Here is a 20,926-nt window from a genome sequence, read left to right as displayed (position 1 = left end):
GTAGATCTTCAGACCATGGGTCAGGAATGGCTCCTGCCAGGGTGTCCCGTCATCCTCTTGGTGAGGAGAGCAGCTGGCTGTACCAACACACCTGGGGCCAGCGACCGGGGAGGTGCCTCGCCCCAGTGCCCGGCTCTTGCTGGGCCTCCGCCAGACTGTGTCTGGACCCTGCCCTTGCTCATAGCCTTTCTGTCTCTCTGAGCCTTCCTGTCACTGCCCGCTGGCCCTATCCTCTTCTTTGTTCTCATCCGTGCCTCTAGACTCTCCAAAACCCCTGGCCTTGGAGGAATGAAACAGAATTTGATTTTCTAATCACTGTTGGGCAGTGTGAGACAAACATCAGCACAGCTGGCAAACAGAGGCAGGTGGTTGCCTTGGGGTCCCCAACCTGGAGTCCCAGGTTCTGCCTGATTCCTGTACTGGCCGCCCTGTGCAGTGGTGGTGCCAAGGGGCTTAGGCCCCCCAAATCCCCATTAGTCCCAAATAAACATATAATACAGCTAAAGATGATGTGTTTGCTGTGAAAACACAGCAACACGTAAGTCCCTAGACTCCATTACACCCACTGCCCTTGAGCCTCCCCTCCCCCCATGAACAAACTCTAGAGCCTCCAGATCTCATAGAGGGATCCACTGGCTCTCTCTGTGCGCTTTTGTTCTCTGTTCTCACCATCTTCTCTTTATAACAAGTGGGGCTGGAAGGCTCAGTTCGTTCATTCATTCATTCATTCATTCATTCACTCATTTCTGGTCCCAGCTACAGGGACAGTTTTCTATCACATGTTGGATGACAATACAAAGCAGTAGAGGGGGCCCATGAGAGAAAGTATCAGTCTCAAGGAATTTCAGAGGCAAGCTGAACACACACTTCTATGGGTACAGAGTTAGATGACAGTGCGTGGTTAGCAGCATGTTGGCAGCAACATCTCTCAGAGGTGGCTCTGATGTGTTACAGGACAAATATCAAGGACTGCGTCCATAGGCTGGAGGGGTCCCGCGGGCTGGAGGGAGGAAGTCCGGCTTTGTGGAAGGGTGGATTTGCACCGAGGCTGGGGGATGAGCAGCAGGTATACGGACATGTATACGGACAGCTGCTCAGTGGTGGCAGGCGTTCCAGGCAGAGGGTTGGCATGGGGCCTGGCCAGCAGAAGCAGAAGCACAGCCTGGGACTCTGTGACCAATGGCTCAGGCGGCATAGCTGACTGACGTGCCCAGGCAAGGCCAGGAGTGTGATGCTGAATGTCAGGGCTGCGTGCGAACTTACAAAGAAGTGCCTGGAAAACCACGTGTGGTGCACAGTGTGCCGACCAATCTGGGAGAGAATCACTCGTGGAGCCTTTCTATGATTCCTTCAGTAAGAGGATGCAACAGACTGATGTGGTTCCCAGGTGATCAGACGCGGGTGACCATCCTGGGCCTCTATCTTGGCGTACCCACCTGCCACAGTGGGACGGAGGCTGTAGACCCAGTGTCTTCAAGTGCCAGGGTCCCCTTGGGAGGTGACTCCAGGCTGCAGCTGAGCTGCACAGCTGCAGGACCCCTCCAGACTCTGGTCCTGTGCTGGAGAGACTCTGTCTCGGTTTGATAGAGGACAAGGGTGGTGAAATAGGCTGACCTGGGTGTAGGTCCCCTGTGTCAGCTTCTCCCATCGCCTGCTGGCCCTGAGACACCCCTGACCACTTTGGTGCCCCAGACATGAGTGGGGTCTACTTCACAGTGGCCAAATGCTGGGACTGCCTTCTGTCCCACTAGAAACCAGTCAATTCCAAGAATAGTTTTCCAGCCTGGCCCGCATCCTGCCAGTCCAGGGCCTGCACAGACCAGGCCCGCAATGGTCACCAGTAAATATGTACAAGTGGAATCCCCAGTCCCCACACCGCTGACTGCCGACTGCCTCGCACAGCCTTGCCCAGGCAGCGTCTTCCCCACTCTCCCAGTCTCCTCAGAGGCCACAGCTGCACCCACTCCCCACTTTCTGACGCCTCTGTGGGTGTTCCCATCACGGGCAACCGCCACGCACTCCGCATCGTTCTCCTCCCACCCCAGGCACCCGGCCCAGCCTCCTGAGACTCTCCCTTTGCTGGCTGCCTCCCATGGCGGTTCCTTGGTGAGTGCTTTCAATCAGAGGGAAAGCAGTGGTGAGGATCTAACTGGGAGGAGAACTTAGAGGGCTGAGCAGCAGAGTTTTCTGTCCAGACCAGGCCAGCCAAGAAGAGAAACTGTCCACAGTATAATAATAACACAAGAATAAACTCAGTGTTTTGTGTACTCACAACCGTAAGCCTACTTTTGCCCACCCCTGTATGTACATATATTTGTGCACCTAAGTATATCTATTAGCACCTTGGCACGAATGTATGGATATATACTCATATGTGGACTGAATGGATTTTTTTTCTACTTTTCTATCTACTTTCATCCACGTCAGCCTGCCTTGGGTTGCAAAGTCCTGGGGTTTGGGAATAAGACCTGGGCAGGGGGCGGGGGGTGAGCAGCCAGTAGCCCTGAGGAGGTAGGATCCCTTAGCACCACAAGTATTCAAGTGGAGGCAGAACAGCCACTTGGGATTGTTTGGGGCACTGTGCCATCATATAAGAAGTGAAACCAGGTGGCCTCTGAGGTCCCTGTAATTCCAGTGAATCTGATTCCAGAGCTCTTGTGTGGTCACGCAGACATAGCAGCGTGGTTGCCGAGGTGCTGTAAATGCGATGCTTTGGGTGATGTGGCATCGGTGCTCGTGGGGGAGGACTCTGGCCAGAGACTTGGCTGCTTAACTTCATAATTATGTGCTCCTGGGCACATCTTCCAACCTTTCTAATCCTCACCCATAACATGAAGATGACAAGAGCGCCTGCTAAGAGTTGTAGTGAGGATGAAAGAGCACACAGGAAGTGCTCCGCATGTGACACGTGGTGAGTGTCTCATCAGCACTGGTGGTGGGTGTTCAGTGGACACTGTGGTCTTGTTGGAGGACTCGATCTGAAATGCGTGGGTCCTCAGATGACCCACCTGGTCCTGTGCTGTGTTGTGGTTCTATGGGCTCAGTCTAACTGTCCGCCCAGCTCCCAGCCTGGCCCTGACCTGAAATTCCCCTGATGGGGGGCGTGCACACACCCTTGAAGCTCCATCCCACACTCAGTTCAACTGGACATCAGGACAATGCTGGCCAGAACCCACTCCGATAGCTTTGGCTTCAGCCAGCATCCCCACCGTGGGCCTTTGGAAGGGACAGATGGTCCCGTCCCAGATTTTGAGGTGTCATTGCTTGCTGGTTCAACCAGTGACGCTCTGCTTTATTTCCTAAGCTAACTGGCACCTGAGCTGTGCTCACGTGCTGTAATCTAGGAAGAGTGAGAAGCTGGGCTGGCAGCAGCCCAGCAGCCTGCTTTCGTGTTGTGCAAATGAAACTTAGGCAAACAAAACAGCCATTTCTGCTCCTACTCCTTTTAACTGGGATTCCTTCCTAAGAACAGGGCTGGGCTTCCTCTTCAGTTGTATTTGCAGGGTGAGTCCCTTTCCAGGTGGCTTGCCCAGACTGTCCTCCCTGCTCCTGAGACCGTGACATGTGTGACCTCATCTCCACACAGCAAGGGGTTGGGAGGTTCTCCTACCCACTGACAGCTGCTCAACCTGGGACCAGGGCAGGAAGCCTCGAAATAAAATCTGAGAACTCGGAAGGGATTGTCAGATCCAACCCCATCTATTCAAAAGTGAGAAAAAAAAAGAAATTGAGAGGAAAAAAGTCCCACTGTTAAACTACACTGGCTAAGGAGGACATGCAACCTGTACAGCAAAAAGAAAAACAAAAAAACCCCAAAACAATAACAGTAAAAAGAACCCCACTGGGGAGGATTCTTAGTTGTTGCCTTAGAGTTTTGCCTTTTTATACGAGAGTTTTCTGAGAGGGCTGGGAATCCCCGTGCAGTGCTCTTTCTGGGAAGGGTACTGCGCTTAGCAGATTGAATCTTTAGTAGGAGGGGAAACTTGGCAGCCCCAAGTTGCTGCACCTCTGTTCTTAGACCTGGGAAGAAAGGACCCCTGGGAGGCCTCATCTCTCTCTCTCCGGGGAGGGTCTTTGGGGAGAGGAGTGTGAGCAGGGGAAAGAGGGAGTGAGGCCTGGGCTCCCAGCAGAGGAAGGGTGGCTCCTTGGGCTGCCTTGACGAGGCCTCCAGCCCTTCTCCAGCTTCATACACCTGGAACCCATGAGAACCTGAAACATGTAAGAGCTGGGATGCTGACTCAGTAAAAGTTAGAGGCCCATTTGCATAATATTTCTAAGGTGACTGATTTACATGTGGCTTGATGGTAATAAGAACAGCCTTTGTTTTCAACCCACTAACCCAGATGCTTGCTTGAGCACCTACTGGTAATCAAACTTGTGATGATCATCTTACTGTGTTTCTCACACTGAGTACCAGTAACTCAAAGAGGAAGCTGGCCAGCCTGTAGCCCCTTCCCTGTGGAAAAGGCGGGCTTGAGGCTTGTAGGTAGGGGATGTTGGAAAACATCAGCCAAAGATAAGCCCACGGGTACCCCTAATTTGGACAGAGAACCCCCTAACCCATCTTTTTTTTTTTAATACTTTATTTATTTATCTTTAGAGGGGAAGGGAAGGAGAGAGGGAGAGAAATACCAATGTGTGGTTGCCTCTTGTGGGTCCCCTGCTGGGAACTGGCCTGCAACCCAGGCATGTGCCCTGACTGGGAATCAAACTGTGATCGACTGGTTTGCAGACCCGCGCTCAATCCACTGAGCTACACCAGCCAGGGACCCCTAACCCATCTCGATGTGCCTGCTTGTATGACCTATTTCCTAGCTACAGATGGCTAGCATTACCTGTTCTAAACATCTGGCATTACCTGCTGCTAAGTCACCTTCCCTCTGGCTTCAAACAGCTGGAGGGCCCCACCCCCTCTCCACCTCCAATTCATCTGGGATCCCTCCCTCCTTTTTTTCTTTTTGGAAGGATCTGGAGGTACCAGATCCACAAGTTCTGATGTCTTTAAAAGGGCCAGCCTGAGAAGTAAGGCTCATTTGAGAGCTGCGACATCCATCTTGACTCCAGTGGAAGTCCAACAGCTAGTCTCATTTTGGCCTCCAGCTGGGCACCATGAAGGCCTGTGTCCCCCTGCTACTGGCTGCACTCTGTGGCCTGGCCTGGGCCGGTAAGTCGCTATCTGGTGGAGGTAAAAGGGGTCCTGCGGAACGAAGCAGAGATTTGGGGAACGTGGTAGTGGTGAGAGTAGTGGGACGAGGGAGGATCAGCTCCATCCCACATCCATGGAGCACCTTTGACAGGTCCTTGTCTGAGGTGCGGAGCTGCCTCTGGAGCAGACGGGGCCGTGAAGGGAGCTGCAGGGGCTGAGGAACCAACAACACCGAAGCCACTTCCCCACAGCTTGGAAGGCCAGCCCCAAACATCCCTTAGTCCAAGCTAACTTTCGATCTCACCAACGTTTGGGTTTTTGGAGTCACTGTGTGATATAAAGCTGGGGCAGTGGCCTTTGGGTTTGAGTGGCCTGCCAGCCCTTGGTGACTCCCTCCACTGCCTGGGGATGGGTGAGGTTGTGTGGGGTGGGACCTTTCTCCGGGTAGAGCCTTAGGAGAAGGGCAGGCTCAGGGGGAAACTGGAAGGAAGCGCCCCGGACCAGGAGGCAGGCTGTGTGCTATCTGGGGCTAGACACGTGGTCCGAGGAATGGGTCTCGTCCCAGTGTTAGAGGAGCTAACACAAAGAGAAGGGTCCTGGCCCACAGCTACTAGTGGTGCAGGCAGGGGCTAGGATGGGAACACTGTCCTGTTCAGTGGCCATGCAAAATGCCGATGCCAGTGTGTTACTGTGGTTAACGAGTGAGTAATAATGAATGCCAAGGGAGGGAGCTGGGCCGAGATGTGGGGAGAGTGCTTGGCTGCCTGGAGGAGAAAGAATCAGAGCTTGACACCCACTTAGACTCGACGGTTCCTGTATAGGAAGGACTGTTGTAAGGACTAAATAAGATAATGTATTAAACGCACTCTACATGGTGTGCTGTCAGTGAATTGGGGCTTTATGATTATAAATATTCCAGGAGGAACTTACTCTTGGAGTCATTTCCAAGTAGGTCGTGGAGAAGGAGACCCCTAACAGGATTCCCAAGTGAAAAGCATTTGGAGAGGAAGCTATTCCCAGGCCACCCAACCCTGGATAGGATCATGTCCCCCCACTTTGCGGTTGCTGCAGAGCAGTTGGAAATCAGCTCTGACTGGGCCCCAGGTGGCCCAGGGCCAGTGGTAGCGGGTGAGGGAGGACATGACAACACCTGGCTTAGCTTAGTGGGGAAGAGTGGCCACTGGGTTGGTACATCCCAGTCTCAGGGGAGGACAGCAACTGAAGGCTTTTGGTCCCTGGGTTGGGGTGGGGGTGGGGGCGGGGAAAGCAGGCATCCCTGAGGGTAGAGGTGCCCGGGGAGTCCGACCCCTGGGAGCGGTGATCTGATCTGGCTGTGGGACTGATGGGAGAATGAGGTTCAGTGCCTGATGCTTTTCTCTTTCCTGAGGTGGGAAGGAAGAGGCTGTGCTCCTGTCTGTCCTATTTCAACATCTCAGAGTTTTGATGCAAGAATATGAATCATATGGGGAGTCATGGCTGAGGCAGAAAGCTGGTCCTGACAATGAATTTTCTGGTTGACTAGGTCTCCATGGAAATAGCATCAGGGCCCCTAGAGAGGCACAGATGTGGTTGTTCTAACCATCAGAGGGGCTCAGCACTGGGACACAGAAACACCCGGGCTCTCTCGGTGGGCAGTCTGGATAGGGAGTGAGCATTCTAGCGTACTGACATCTTGGAAGGTGCAGAGAAATGTAGGGTTTCTTTGAGGGGGTACAGTTCATGGCGGAGGTCTTCATGGGGAATGGAAGGACAATCTGAGCCTAACAAAAGAGAGGCAGGGTTGGAGGTGGGGCAGAGTCAGAGGTGAGGCAGAGGGATGAGGTGCAGGGGTGGGCAGGTGGTGGGTGGAGCGGTGATTCAGCTGCCTGGCATCAGGTGCTGCACTGGTGTGAGTACTCACGGGGACCAGTCATCCGAGGTTCCCCAGAGCAGCACATCCAGGGGCCTCTCCACCCTCCAATCCCAAGGTCGTTTTGAAGCCCACCAAGTTTACAGGGAAGTCTGAAGGATCCCTGGCCCAGGCTTCTTACTGGGGACAAAGTTCTTGAACAGAGATGAAAAAGTCCACTCCCACCGGGCCAGTGGGCGTGTTCTCCCGAGCACTACAGAGCTGACTATTCACTGGTAGCCTGTCTCAACCGGTGCCAGCTGCTGGAGTGAAGTGAATTCTTTCCTTGGACTCTGCTGATCTGGCCCATTCAAAACGTTGCCCTGTTTTGTCTGAATTCTCTCCCTTTGGATTCTGGGTGTACTGCCAGGCTGACTGGGCAGGCAGCTGACAGAGCCTTTCTCCTGGGCTGAAAATTTCTCCTTAAGGTCTTTGCATTCAGGTTCTAAGGGAGAATCATTTAAGATTCAGAGGAGTTCCCTGGGCCCGAGGGGAAGAGGGGACTTGGGCCTGGTCTTTCTTAGGGACGATGCACTGGCTCTGAGGCCTGCAACACTGGAGGCCCTGCACACAATGCGGAGTTGCCTCAGGACCTGGCTTATGTTGCTGACACCTCTTTGATGCAAAGAAAACAGACCTATGGTGATGATGTCAGCGAGGAAACTGGCAGCAACATAAATGCGCTGGCACCCAAGCTGAGGGATGGCCTACCTGAAACCTAGGGAGGGAGTCAGCTAGACCAGTGCGTCGGCAGGGAGGGAAGGCTGCCCCAGCCGGTCTGAATCCTCGTCACCGTGAAGATGATGGGCACACAGTATCGCCACTGTTTATGTACCTGACAAACACTTACATGGTGCTGCTCTGTGTCACGCACTGTACTAAGTGCTTTATAAATATTAACTCATTTAATTCTTATAAATATTCTATGAGATGGCCTCCATTATTACACACTTCTACACATAAGGAAACGGAGGCACAGAAGGTCAAATAACCTGCCCAAGGTCATGCAGCCAGAAAGCAGCAGAACCAGAATCCCAGCCCCAAGCATTTTGGTGCCAGAGTCCAGGTTCTTGATGTCTCTGCTGTCACCCTCATTAGCACAGTACGATCCCCTATCCCAGAATCCAAAGCAGTAACTGAACCCGTATTCGTAATATTCGCCTCTGCCCTGGACCCAGGCTAAATTGAGACACCATACCTGCATGGAATCACAGTTAGCGCCAAATCCCAAACCTAATTTAAGACAAAACTGGGCTAATTCCTCCTCTCCTAATCCTGACCCATTCCACAACCCTGAATGTGATCTGAAACCTACCCCCAATTTCCACCCAAACACGAATACAAAATTGTTACTTCATCAATAAATTTAACTGAAGCCCAAATTTGAACTGTAGCTCTTAACCTAAACCTAACTAACCCCAACCATGGCCTAAATTGGGTTTCAGTTTCCTCATTCACACAAATTCCGATGCTGACAGTAATTCCGACTCTGATCTTGACGTTCTTAGTAACCCACAGCCTGACCCTGACTAACCCCAGCACTCGCTAAATCCAAACCTCAGGAACCTCAAATGGAAAGAGAGGCTCTGTTATCGCCCTTGAAAGCCCAGTGTGGAAGGAAGGGCCCCCGCAGCCAGCTGTGGCCCTGGCTTGAATCCTCCACTGTCTGTGCTGTGGTGGGCGTGGTGGGGCTTGTTTTTTCAGGAGTGGTGGTGGGTTCGTACCATTTCTCTTAAAATTTCTTATTTTATGCCCCTGTGACCAAAAGCTTGTTTCCGCAAGCCATTTGGCTGGAGTCAGGGATGTGGTCTGTGGTTACATAACAGATCTTAGTTCGCAGGCCAGTTCTCGCCCACACCCACCTCATCCCCACCCTGAGATAAACTCATCTGAATGCATTCCAAAGATTCAAGAAACAGAAAGATGGGGGGGGGCAGAGGGGGGAGCATAGGATGCAGAGAAGACCAGATGGAGGAGAGGAAAGAAAAAAGATGAAGGAAACATAAAAGGTACAGATGAGAGGAAGAGAGGGAGGGGAAGGGCCAGAGGGGAGAGGGCAGGCGGGACCACCAGGGCAGCAGCGGCCCACCTTTGCCTACAGCACAGGTGAATGGCGGCCTCTGGGCCATGCTCAACCCATAGACGGTTCTCTTTGGTCTGCCTGAAGTTTTTAGAAATTGGGAAATTTCACAGAAAAAACATTAAGTCTTCTCTCGGATGACCTAGAGGAGTGGCGACCCTGAGCCCACACGCCAAAGTGGCGGCACAGGGCCAGAGCTGAGGGTGGCTGTCAGCTTCAGGCAGGGCCTTGCTCCGGTTCGTCACAGACCCCACCTCCTCCCACAGCCTCCCTGCTTCTTCTCTCCGCGACAGCGCAGGTCCAGCCCCGGTGGGCGTTTGGGTCGGTGAACCTGGTCTGCACGATGGGCCCTGCAGTACGCTGGGCAGCGGGCAGTGGGAGGAGGTTTGTGCTGTGCATGGGAGGCTGTGGGCAGACTTCCCCCTTGTGGGCAGCAGTGGCCTTTCCTGCCAGGCGGAGCCCCTGCCCTTGACTCGAGCTCTCCAGCACGGGTACCTTGATTAGGAGAATAGCATCCTCTCTGAGCTGAGTTTGTGACCTTTAAACTGCCTATAGGAAAAATGGACTCATGTGTATCACGCTGTAGTGAGAAATTTCACTGATGCTGCCTGCCAGGGTGACCTCCAGTGTCACTGACACCAGGACTGCTGTGAAGACTATGAGCACCTGGGTGCTGGTGAGGCGCCTTGTGGGGCGAAGGGCCTGGGACGCACAGCAGGCTGAGCCATGCCTGGGCTGAGCCCTCCTGACGGCCGCTGGCTTGGACGGCCAGCGGCCTAGAGCAGGGCCGATGACCGGGCTCAGAGGGCCTGGGAGGAGGATACTTAGGGACACGCACGGCAAGGGACAGGGATTTGGCCACCACTTCTCCCAGGTATTGTAAGGTAATCCCAGTGTAAAACCCCAACTTAAAATGAAATCGAGGCCTGAAATATCTGTCTGAATTATTAGGATTAATAATATCTTGAAAGTTTAAATAATTCCAAAAAAAGCCAAAATGATAAAAAATGTTATTTCATTATGTATTCCATACCAATCATTACTCAGCACTTTAAATCACAAAAGTAGAAAGCGTGGCAGCAAACCTCCCCAACCGCACGTCACCAGGAAGGCGGAACGGCGTCCCGGTGACCATCCGACTCACACAGCTCTTCCTACGGTGAGGAGGCTGCGTGGCCGGACAGCTCCGACCCGTCAGCCCCAGTCCAGCGATCAAACGGGACATGCATTGTCCTCAAAAGCCAGTCCTTCTTCTGCTACTTCAGTGGCACAGTTTTAAATGAGTCACTTAAAAAATCACTTTGCATAGTCACCTTGTCTGTAGGCTGCCAGTGTTTCAGACTCCCGGGTAAGTGACCTCTTGCTTTATGGCAGAAAGCTGTGCTAAGTTCACTGTCAGGCTACGTGTCCTGACTCCCAATTTGGAAACCACGCTCACTGAAGCCGTGGTAGGTCCTGGGCAGCAAGACCACTGCGTGTGCTCCTGCAGACGGTGCACTGTGCAGGGGCGCCTGGTGAGGAGGCAAAGTGGACCAAAGCTGAATCTCTATCCTTGCTAAGCCATGCGCCAAGGCCCAGACCTGTGCCCGCGGAAGGGAAGGAGTGCCTCTTCCTAATCTGCCCAAAGGTGGTGTCTGCTGACCCAGCCCCGTCCTGCAGAGCCGCTGTCACCCGGAGGGGAACTTTATTCAATTACACGAAGAACACCGTATGTACCGGTAGCAGTTCTGCTGCTCCCCACGGAGCAGAGGCACAGGAAGGCCTGTTCACCGGAGACCCCCGGGCTGGCCTTTCTAGGCAGAGATCATATACAGCCTAGGAGCCATTTAATCTCCAACTTTCTGATTTGCAACTCATAATATTATAGATGATGTTTGAGACTCTAGGTCAGCTCACAAAAGTCTGTCAGCATACAGCGTGACTGAGTTGGGAACTCTGTGAATTGTCGTCACTCGGAACACAGCCTGGCACAGGGGAGTGATCAGGAGACTTTTGGCGACTGAATGGTGACCTGACCCATGGCTCGAATGGTAATGACACAACATTACCCAGTGAACTCACTAATAGATTCTGAGTCACTTTGTAATAGTGTTGTTTCTTGGGGGGAAATTATTCCACTGGTGATGACAGAGGAGCTCAGACTCCCCAGGAAGATTTCTCCTCTCCATCCCCACCCCACCCCATCCAGCCTCACCGGTGTGCGGTCCGAGGCCAGGGCAGAGGCTGCAGTCACTCAGCCTGCAGGCTGAGAATGGAGCGACTGTAGGAATGTGCTGTTCTGAGCACACCCTCCCCTCAGATACAGCCTCTGTGGCCATTGTCAAGTGCATTGCAAAGAAAGAAGGGAAGCTGGTGTCTCAGTCAACAGCTCTTGTTCCCGGAGGTCCCGGGAGGAGCCCGCCCTTGACTCCAATGGGATGTCGGTTCCTACGTGCGGGCCTTTCCGCCTGGAGAACATCAACCCCGTCCGTCTGTCACCTTCAGTCAGAGAAAAGCCGCAGCCGGACCTGAGTTTTCAGTCTAGAAGGGACCGTCTGTGGTCTCTCCCCCCTTTTACAGATGAACACACCGAGGACCAGGAGGGTAAAGTGGTAAGGAGGGGCGTCACCTGGGGAGATGCTTCTCACTTTTTATAAGTTTTCAACCATCAGCCAACCATCTTCCATTTTGTTTTTCTCCTTCTTTACTTAGTATTTGCTCATTGTTCCCTAGCTCCTGATTTGTATTTTCTTCCATTGCATATGCTTGTCCCTGAGGCTGGAGGAACCGAGAACCAGAGATAAAGGGGAGGGATCCCTCGGAGATGGCTGGTGACTCTATTTCTCTGCCCTTCAGCTCAAAGGAACCCCAAAGAGCCAGAGCCGGAGCCGGAGCCATCCCTGGAGCTGGAGGAAGACGTGGAAGAGGCCCCGGCTAGCAGTGAGCGCCTCCCCAAAGGGGACCTGCGGGATAAAGGAAAAAGGACATGAGAGGGTAGTAGGGGAGGGGTACACATACCGATGGTGACAGGCCCAGGCCTAAGCCAGACAGACCCCAAGCCCAGCACCTGCAGGTAGTCGCTGGACTCTCGGGTCTGGGCAGGAAGCAGCCCGAGGACCTCAGTAGTCGGGGGTGGGGCAGGGGCGGTCAGCAGGAAAGAGAGCCCGAGGCCTGCGCAGAGGCTGGAGAGGGAAGTGGAAGAGATTTTATTTTTAGAGTGGGGAGATTATAAAAACAACAGGCCAGAAAGTGGAGCTGGGCATCGGAAAGGACTTCCTGACTGAAGGGTGTGCACCAGCGAAGCTTGTTTGTTTTCCTTCCCTGGAGAGCTTTGACGGGAGAGTCAGGAGAGCAGGGCTGAGCGGGGAGCTAGCGGAGCGGAGCGACCCCTAGAGGTCCGCCTCCCCCCACACGCACGTTGCCCTGTTCTCTCAGACCGGTACTCGGCGCCCCACTCCTGCCACGGCCGCTGCCACGAAACCTTCGACAGGCACCACCCGTGCCACTGCAATGCCCGCTGCCCCGAGTTTGGGAACTGCTGCAAGGATTTTGAGAGCCAGTGTGGCCACGGTCAGTCTCCTGCTCCCTTTAGCAGAGCCCCCGGGGACAGAGGGACTCTCCAGAGCAGTAGTTCTCTAAGTGGGGTCCCTGGGCTGGTGGCATCAGCGCTGGGAATTTATCAGACATGCTTTACCCTGGACCTACTGAATCGGAAACTCTGGGGGTGGGTTAACCCTAACCGTAACCCTAACCGCCCCCATTCATTCCCCCCCATCCACCTGCCCCTCTGTTTTAACAAGCCGTCCAGGTAATTCTGAGGCATGTCAGACTTTGAGAACCGTCCTAGAAGAAAGGGGTGGCGTGAACATTCTCTGGACTCCCTGTGGGCAAGGCCATGTGCTGATTTTAAGGATAGTTAAGGCCCAAGGCCCCTGTCCTCTGGCTAGTGGGGGGCCTGATTGCAGCCCCTCTCCCTTGCCGCCAACTTCTGGAAGGTGCTCAGAAGGTGAGGCGCAAAGACGTGGCCTCCTTCGGGCTCTGAGACAGGCCTCCCCCAACCCCTCCCAGAGAGCTTCTCCCACCGCAGCGATGCCATAACTGAGAAGGAGCTGCAGGCCATCTCGGAGACCATCTACAGGGTGGACACCAACAAGGCCCGCAAGGAAGACATCATCCTCAACAGCCAGAAGAGCATCTCGCCCTCGGAAACCAGAGACCAGGTGGACCACTGCCCGGAGCCGTGAGTTCCCGTTACTTCTCTCCCTCAAAGTTTCTTCCTCAGTCTGCCTCGGCTCTTTTCTCCTCCGGGTAGGTGGGACCCAAGGGACAGGGAAAAAAATACATCTCCAGAGGCAAACCAAGGCCTGTGGGGAGGGGTTTCTGGGACCGGCCGGGCCGAAGGTGGCCTCATGCCTGGACTTCGGAGTACCTGAAGTGCCCGCTGTGCCCCCACCCCACCGTGGCAGGCCTGCCCCGGCCGCCTGGCCGGTCCCGGAGGGGTTTCCACTGCACCTTCAGGCCCCTGCGCCTCTCTCCACCCCTCCAGGCTCTTTACACTAGTCAACGAGAAACTGTTCTCCAAGCCGACCTACGCGGCCTTCATCAGCCTCCTCAACAACTACCAGCGGGCCACGGGCCGCGGGGAGCACTTCAGCGCCCAGCAGCTGGCCGAGCAGAACGATTTCCTCAGGGAGGTCCTGAAGACGGCCGTCATGAAGGAGCTGTACAGCTTCCTCCAGGGCCAGAGTGAGTGGGCCCTGCAGGCCCCGCGGGGCAGAGCCGAGGACTCGGGTCTGTCTGGCAGCAGAGCCAGGAACCTCCGGGCTCCACAGTGGGCAGGTTAAGGACGTGCGTGGGGACTCCCTGGAGGTCAGGGTGCATTTGAGAGGGGCAGGGAGAGAGGGCCAGAGAGGGGCCCAGAGAGATCGTGGACGCAGCAGGAGCTGAAGAAGCCTCTGTCTGGCCTGGAGGTCGCCCCATCTTTTGATTTACTCTCAGTTGCCTTGTTGGTACTCCCGCTCGCGGCTTCAGCCTCAGGGTTCTCTGCAAGGCCGTGAGCTGCCCCGCTCCACGCAGGGCACGCGTCAACCACCGCAGCTGATCCGGTGGCAGGGCTGCTTTCCAGGCTCAGAGACCCTTCCGTTCCGCTCCTTCTCCCCGCTCTAAGTCCAGGAAGGAGGTCGGCCCCCCTCCACTTTTTTGTTGGGGAAAGAGCAATAGAAGATCAACAAAAGTTCACAGGGGAATGTTCTACCGGGCAGAGTTCTGGTCGGAGTGGCTCCAGACGGAGGCATTTGAATCAGACCAACAAAGGTTGGGGCTGTGGGGCTTCTTGGCATGGGCCGTGTTTGCCGGTGTCCTCCAGGTTCCGCTCCTGAACTCCAGGCAGCCGGGCTTTGCCTCGGGGCAGCTCTGTCCAGGTCTTCCCTCCTTGGCCGTGGGATGGCCTGGCTCATGCTCACAGCTGGCTGCTGCATTCCATTCAAGGGCCTCCTAGTGAAGAGTTAGAGACATGATCCCTGTTTCCATCTAGTCAGTGACAAACACTCCCTGTGCAGAGGACACAGTCCTTCACCGCCCCCTGGTGTTCTCTTTGTAGTGAACATGTGAGAGAGTCTTGACGGTCAACCCTGAGCCCTTCTGCTTTTTAAAGGAGGGAAGTGGAGGCCCAGGCAGGCCAGGTGACTCGCATGAGGTCACACGGGAAGTCGTAAGCAGAGGCTGGCCTGTCCCATTACTCACCTTGCCTTCACCCAGCTCCCTGTTCAAATCCCACTTGTCCTTCAAGTCCTAGCTCCCACCCCACTGCATTTACGAAGCTGCACTTGCCAAGCACTTGCCAGATGGTTCTCATCATCTCTTCAGAGGTAAAAGGTTTGGGGTGTGGCCCCAAATCACCTTGGGCCAGAGAGACTGGATTAGAGTTCCGGCTCTGCCGTTCACCGGTGACTGGACCTTATTCTACCTGTTTGAGCCTTATTCACCGAAATGGGGTTCTGGGAGGATTTAGGCTTGTAAAGCACCCAGTGGGAAAAACCTGGTGCCAAGCAAGTGGCAGCCATTCAGATTGTGAAACATTCTCTGTTATTTTGTATATATTTAGTCTTGTTTTCCAATTGTGTTTTGACTCCTTGAAAGAAAGAAATCCATCTGGCATCACTTTTGTATCCTCCACACACAATTCTGGGCCGCGAACCAGTCAGTATTTGATGGCTCCTTAAATTAGACCCCCGGCGCTGGCCTTTGCCTTGGGTCCCGGCTGCCACGGTGACAGCCCCGCCTGCCACGGTGACAGCCCCGCCTGCCTATCCAATGGCATCTCTTCTTTGGAACTTAGTGCAGGGAGAACTCATGGTTCCTGCCTCTCTTCAGTTTTCCCCGTCTCATAGATGACACCACTCAGGGGTGTCCGACCTTTGGCGTCTTGGGCCACACATTAAATACACAAACACTAACAAAAACTGATGAGCAAAAAAAAAAAAAGCTTCTAAGTGAATTTATGATTTCGTGTTGGCCGCATGCAGCCCGTGGGCCGCGGGTTGGACACCTTCATGCAGTCGCTCGGGTCAGAGGCCCAGGAGTGGTATCTGATTCTCCTCTCCACCTCGCCGCACCCCATCCCTGTTTCCTCCATCAGCAGTAACATCCATCACTTCCACTTTCAGAATCTATCTCTGATCTGCCCACTTTTCACGCTCCCTCCGCGGCTGCCGGCGCAGTCTAAGCCACCGCCGCTGGGTACCCAGGCAAAGCGTTGGCCTCACTTAGGTCCCTCTGCTGCTTATACACCTTGTTGACCTTTTTACACACACAACCAAGGTGGTTTCTTTTTAAAAACAAAGCCCGCAACACAGAATTCTCCTCTTAGTGGCTCTCCCATCACCCAGAAGCTTTGGAGTCATTAAGAGGTCAGTCTCTGGAGCTAGACTGTGGGAGCTCAAGTGCTGTCTCTACCTCTTACTAACTGTGCAATCTTGCATGAATTGTATATCCTTTGTTTGCCTCAGTTTCCTCATCTCTAAACTGAGAATAATTAGCACCAACCTGATGGGAAGATTCAATGTGAGGATTGAAAGCACTTCAAACAGTGCCAGGCACCAAGAACATACTCAGTAAATCTAAAATATTTTTTGTTTCTTTATTTCTGTTTGACTGAGATCCAACCCTCCTGCTGTGGCTCCCTTGATCTGGCCCCTGCCTACCTTTCCCCTCCTGCTCATGCTGCTGCAGCCGCATTGACTTTCTTTCAGCTCTTTGAACATCAAGCTCAAGTCCTTCTGGAGCCTTTACACTTGCTGTTCCCTCGACACGGAGGAATCTTTGCCCCAGACCTTTGCAAGGCTGGCTCCTTATCTTTCTGGTCTCCGATTAGTGCTACCTTCTCAAAGAAGCCTTTCGGGTCTTCCTTTCTCGAAGAGCCCCTGCCTGCATCCTCACCTTCAGTCGTCATGGGATAATCTTCTTTATTTTCCTCATAGCACTTATCTGAAACTGTGATGGTTACTTATGGTTTATTTTTTTATTATTTGTCTCCTCTACTGGAATGTAAACTATAAAGACAGGGATCTAGTCCTCGTGATTCCCTGCTGAATCCTTCACCTTTAGGTCTGGGTCTGGCATAACACAGGTGCCCTGTACATCACTGTTGAACGAACAACTGAATACATGTGGTGGTTGAACCCGTGTGTCTCAACGTGATGGAGCAGGTGGCCCTTCCTTCCTTCCCTGGATTTGGTCCTGCCTCCCCTTCTCCTACGTCCTCTCTGTTCCTCCCCACAGACCGCTACAGCTCAGAACAAGAGTTTGCCGATGACCTGAAGAACATGTGGTTTGGGCTCTATTCAAGAGGCAATGAAGAAGGGGACTCAAGTGGCTTTGAACACGTCTTCTCAGGTGGGGTCACTCTTCTTGGAAAGGAGATGGAGAGACAGCTGCCCTCAGGAGCGGGGCAGCACTGGGCCCTGAGGAACCAGCAGCCGTGGCCGCTAGCAGGGAGGGGCATGTCTACTGGCAGGCGGGGGGGGGGGCATCTGAGGAGCCACCACTTAGGGAAAGTTCCTGGGCGTATCTAAGGGAGAAGGAGGACCAGATGCTGGGGCTCCCAAGGGGCACATGTAAGGAGACGTTTTGGGGGCTATGGCTGTCTATCTCTGAGCCGTCCTCTGCCTCCAGGACTTGTCAGCTGCTTCCCAAGGGGGCCTCGGTCTTTCTCCCCACCACACTAACCCATAAAGCTTGTAGCAAGTTTGGTCACCAGAGTCAGCCAGGAGGAGGAATTCTCCCAAGGGCTTGAGCCTTCCTGAAGTGAAAGTTAGGGACGTTGGGGATTCTGAGAAGTCTGGGCAAGGGACTGACCTGATGAGCAAGCTAAAAGTCAGAGACTTGAAAAGGGAGACGGCCTTGGCATGGGAGAGGAGAAAGGGGTCAGAAGGGAGACCCAGATCACCGACCTTGAACTCTTGATTACAGGTGAAGTCAAAAAGGGCAAGGTCACTGGCTTCCATAATTGGATCCGCTTCTACTTACAAGAGAAGGAGGGCCTGGTCGACTATTACAGTTACATCTATGACGGGCCTGTGAGTACTGAATGCAGACCCCCTGGGCTGGGAAGCCTTGCTATACCCAGACTTCCGGTCCTCATTCTGCGTTCCGCACAGTCAGACTTGTCTCTCACCCTGACCCCCTAATGGGGACTGTGAATAAATACGACTTCCCCCTGTGCTGAACAGCAGGTTGAACCAGCCAGGACACTGGGATTCCCTTCCAAACAGTGAAGGCTCCACAACTTCGGGAGCAGGAGGTGGACACCATTTCTGGAGAGGGGTAGGGGCAGGAGAAGGTTCTCAGAGGGGAAAGCCAGACGTGCCATTACTTCCTGCCTGAATATTCTTAGTATGTGGTGTCAGCTGGAAATTTAAGTTTGGCTAGTCTGAGTGAAACTCCTCATAGTTTATAAAAATGAAACCTTTGCTGTCTGATGCCAGAAAATAATTTGGGAGCAGTAAGTGTCCCTTTTCGTCCATATGTGAGGGCACAGGGAAGTTATGTCCCTGTTCCCCAGGCGTCGGTCACCTGGCTGCTGACTCTGGCTGCCCTGCAAGATACACATGCACTGGCAGCTCCGGACAGAGGGTCGGGGGGCTTACACGTCGTAGCAGGACAGACTGTTTGCTCAGTTGACTTAAAGAATCCAGCCTCCCTGGAAAGGTTACACAGACACTAATGGGCCGTCAACAAATCCTGGCTGAATGCCGCCATTTGCCACCCTTCGGCCAGCCTCCAACTCTGTGGCATTCACCATACCCCTCTCTGTCCACAGTGGGAGTCTTACCCTGACGTGTTAGCCATGCAGTTCAACTGGGATGGCTACTACAAGGAAGTGGGCTCAGCTTTCATCGGCAGCAGCCCTGAGTTTGAGTTTGCACTCTACTCCCTGTGCTTCATCGCCAGGCCAGGCAAAACGTGAGTACTGGGCCAGCCAGCCCCGGGGAGCAGGAAGTCCTTAGCCAGGACTGTCAAGAGCCATGGATTCTGCCATTCAGCGGCTCAGAGGGTAGGGACGAATCACAGTTCTGGGCCTCAGCTTCCTCCCTTGGGAAACGAAGCTGTTAGATTGGTGGCTGCCCAACTTCATCTGACCAGCAGAACCCTTGCCCCTCTTTTCCCCAAGTGAAATCTTATGCAGGACCTTAACGTATAAAACTGTGAGAAATGGCCCTGCCTGGCGCGGCTCAGTTGGCTGGGCATCATTAGTCCCCAGTTCAATTTCAGTCAGGGCACGTGCCTGAGTTGTTGACCTAGTTCCCACTCGGGGGCATGTGAGAAGCAACTGATCGACGTTTCTTCCCCTTGCTTCCTCCCTACCTTCCCCTTTCTCTAAAATAAATAAATAAATGACTAAAATCTTCAAAAAAAAAAAAAGTGAGAAATGGAGTTGGTGCTCCAAGCCTCCCTAGTTGCCCTCCCCACACCCCACCCGAGGTTGCCTGGGGAACCTTAGCAGCCCAGAGGGTTCAGTTGGAACCATTGGGCCTCATATGTTCTAACATTTGAGGACTCTGGGTTCTGCCACTTTTAAACCATAAGCAGACGTTTAATTTCTGGGGGTTCAGTTCTAGAATCTGGGATTTTAGAATACTGCTCTGGGAAAGATGAGAAGCAATGTTCTTTAAGAAGACAGACAATAAGGCATAGATTTTGACAGGGTTCCATGCATGCGGGGAGCTGGAGGCAGTGGTTGAAGTAAGCTGCGGTAGCTCTCATAGGGGCCTTTTAAGACAGAGTGGAGCCCTTCTGCATGAGATGGGACAGAGGTGGAGTGAAGCAGGGGTCCCATGATTTGACAACCTTTTCCACAGATGCCGGTTAAGCCTGGGTGGACATCCCTTGGCCATCAAGACCTATACCTGGGACAAGTCCACCTACGGAAATGGCAAGAAGTACATCGCCACAGCCTATGTGGTGTCTTCTACCCGATAGAGCTTGGAGCCAGAAAGGGGCCTGAGGGCAGTGAGAGCTCTTGCAGGCCCGAGGCGCTGTCTGCTCTGGGCTGGAGAGTGGATGGAGGAGACCAGGAGGGATTCCCAAATCCAGACATATCCAATGGGAAAGGGAAAAAAGACACAAATTAGAAAAATGCAGGGAAACAGTCAAATCTTTGTCCTCCACCATTTTGGAGTAGCACTCAGACATAGAAGACATAGCCCTCCATAGCTCTTTGCCTTGACTGGAGCTGGAACTGTGAACAAGTCCTTGACCTCTCCAGGCTAACCCCTTTCCTCTTTTTGGGGTTGGTGAGAGGAACCTGATGAATTATTACTGTGAAGGTGTTATCTATTGTTCTTAGGAAGAACAGCTGACAGAAATTCAAGATTACTATAATGGCTGTTATTGTACACAGCCCTGCAACCTGCATTTCAGCCCTATGTTGGAGCCTCAGAGATATCAGGCCATGGAAATCAAGCATGGGTATCTGGTCTTTTCCAGGGCTACACCCTCTCACAGCAGGGGCTGGGAGAACGCAAACACTGGACGGAGAGGGTCATGGTGGACACAGTGAGTGGGGAAGTGGACTTCTCCAGGCCTGAAGGCTTTTATAGGCTCAGTAACTGCATCAAGAATATTCCTGCTTGTTGACATTTGTGCAATTATGGAGCTGCATTTTGATCCCGAATAATTTGTGAGAGTGCCCCCATAGGATGATTTTGCATCAGAAGAAAGGAGCCTATAGCTTGGTGTCATTAACAATTATTTTAACCAGCAGCTATAATTTGCATAAACTCCAGAAGGGAAGACCAGGGCAACTGCATTTCAAACTCAGTTATGCATTTGTCTCTTAACCCCACTGGGAACCAAACACTGTTTCACAGAGCCAGGCTTGAACTATAGTTAAGAGCAGTGATTTTCAAGAAGAATTTCTAAAACATGTAATACCTAACTCTAGTCAGGAGTTAGGTATTACACTGACTTCTTTTCCCTTAGATTAAAAAAAAAAAAGCAGCCAACATAACAATAGTTGTCCAGTGTAAATGCCCTGTCTTAAGCCATAAATAGATAGGTCATATGATAGAGTTGCATCTTATTGGTCATGTCACATAATAAGTTTGTATCGGATTGGTTAATGGTACCAGAAATCCTTATATACAAATATAGGGATCTGATTTTTTAAAAAGTCATTTTGGAGCAAAAAGGATAGGTCATGACAATAATTGTTTTTGGTAAATCATTAAAAATTATACTTATTTTTGTCAGATCAGCAAAAATATACATTTTTTGGTGTGCCACAGAATTTTAGTAATTAGTTTATATGTGCTATGAAATGAAAAAGGTTGAA

At 52.8% G+C, this 20,926-nt stretch overlaps 1 protein-coding gene across 3 annotated transcripts in view; it reads left to right on the top strand.

Moving 5' to 3' along the window:
- The window catches only part of RAPGEF3 (Rap guanine nucleotide exchange factor 3), a 49,145-nt gene extending 28,548 nt beyond the window's left edge, over positions 1-20,597 (top strand). Inside the window, exons 1-9 of one of the 3 annotated variants that reach the window (XM_037135491.2) lie at positions 5,020-5,164; positions 11,950-12,033; positions 12,529-12,663; positions 13,162-13,333; positions 13,640-13,839; positions 16,873-16,986; positions 17,563-17,669; positions 18,413-18,555; positions 19,452-20,597. In XM_037135491.2, the coding sequence (XP_036991386.2) occupies positions 5,110-5,164; positions 11,950-12,033; positions 12,529-12,663; positions 13,162-13,333; positions 13,640-13,839; positions 16,873-16,986; positions 17,563-17,669; positions 18,413-18,555; positions 19,452-19,572 (1,131 nt within the window). In that variant the 5' untranslated portion in view covers positions 5,020-5,109 and the 3' untranslated portion in view covers positions 19,573-20,597. Of the gene's footprint in view, positions 1-5,019; positions 5,165-11,949; positions 12,034-12,528; positions 12,664-13,161; positions 13,334-13,639; positions 13,840-16,872; positions 16,987-17,562; positions 17,670-18,412; positions 18,556-19,451 lie in introns of those variants that run through there. The other 2 variants (XM_053661923.1, XM_053661924.1) reach the window with 2 other exon arrangements.
- The last annotated feature ends 329 nt before the right edge of the window (positions 20,598-20,926 follow it).

Source organism: Artibeus jamaicensis, unplaced genomic scaffold (genome assembly GCF_021234435.1).
Source record: "Artibeus jamaicensis isolate MK-2021 breed Jamaican fruit bat unplaced genomic scaffold, CSHL_Jam_final contig_233, whole genome shotgun sequence".
NCBI classification, from domain to species: Eukaryota; Metazoa; Chordata; class Mammalia; order Chiroptera; family Phyllostomidae; genus Artibeus; species Artibeus jamaicensis.
This window is presented reverse-complemented; position numbering and strand designations above follow the sequence as displayed.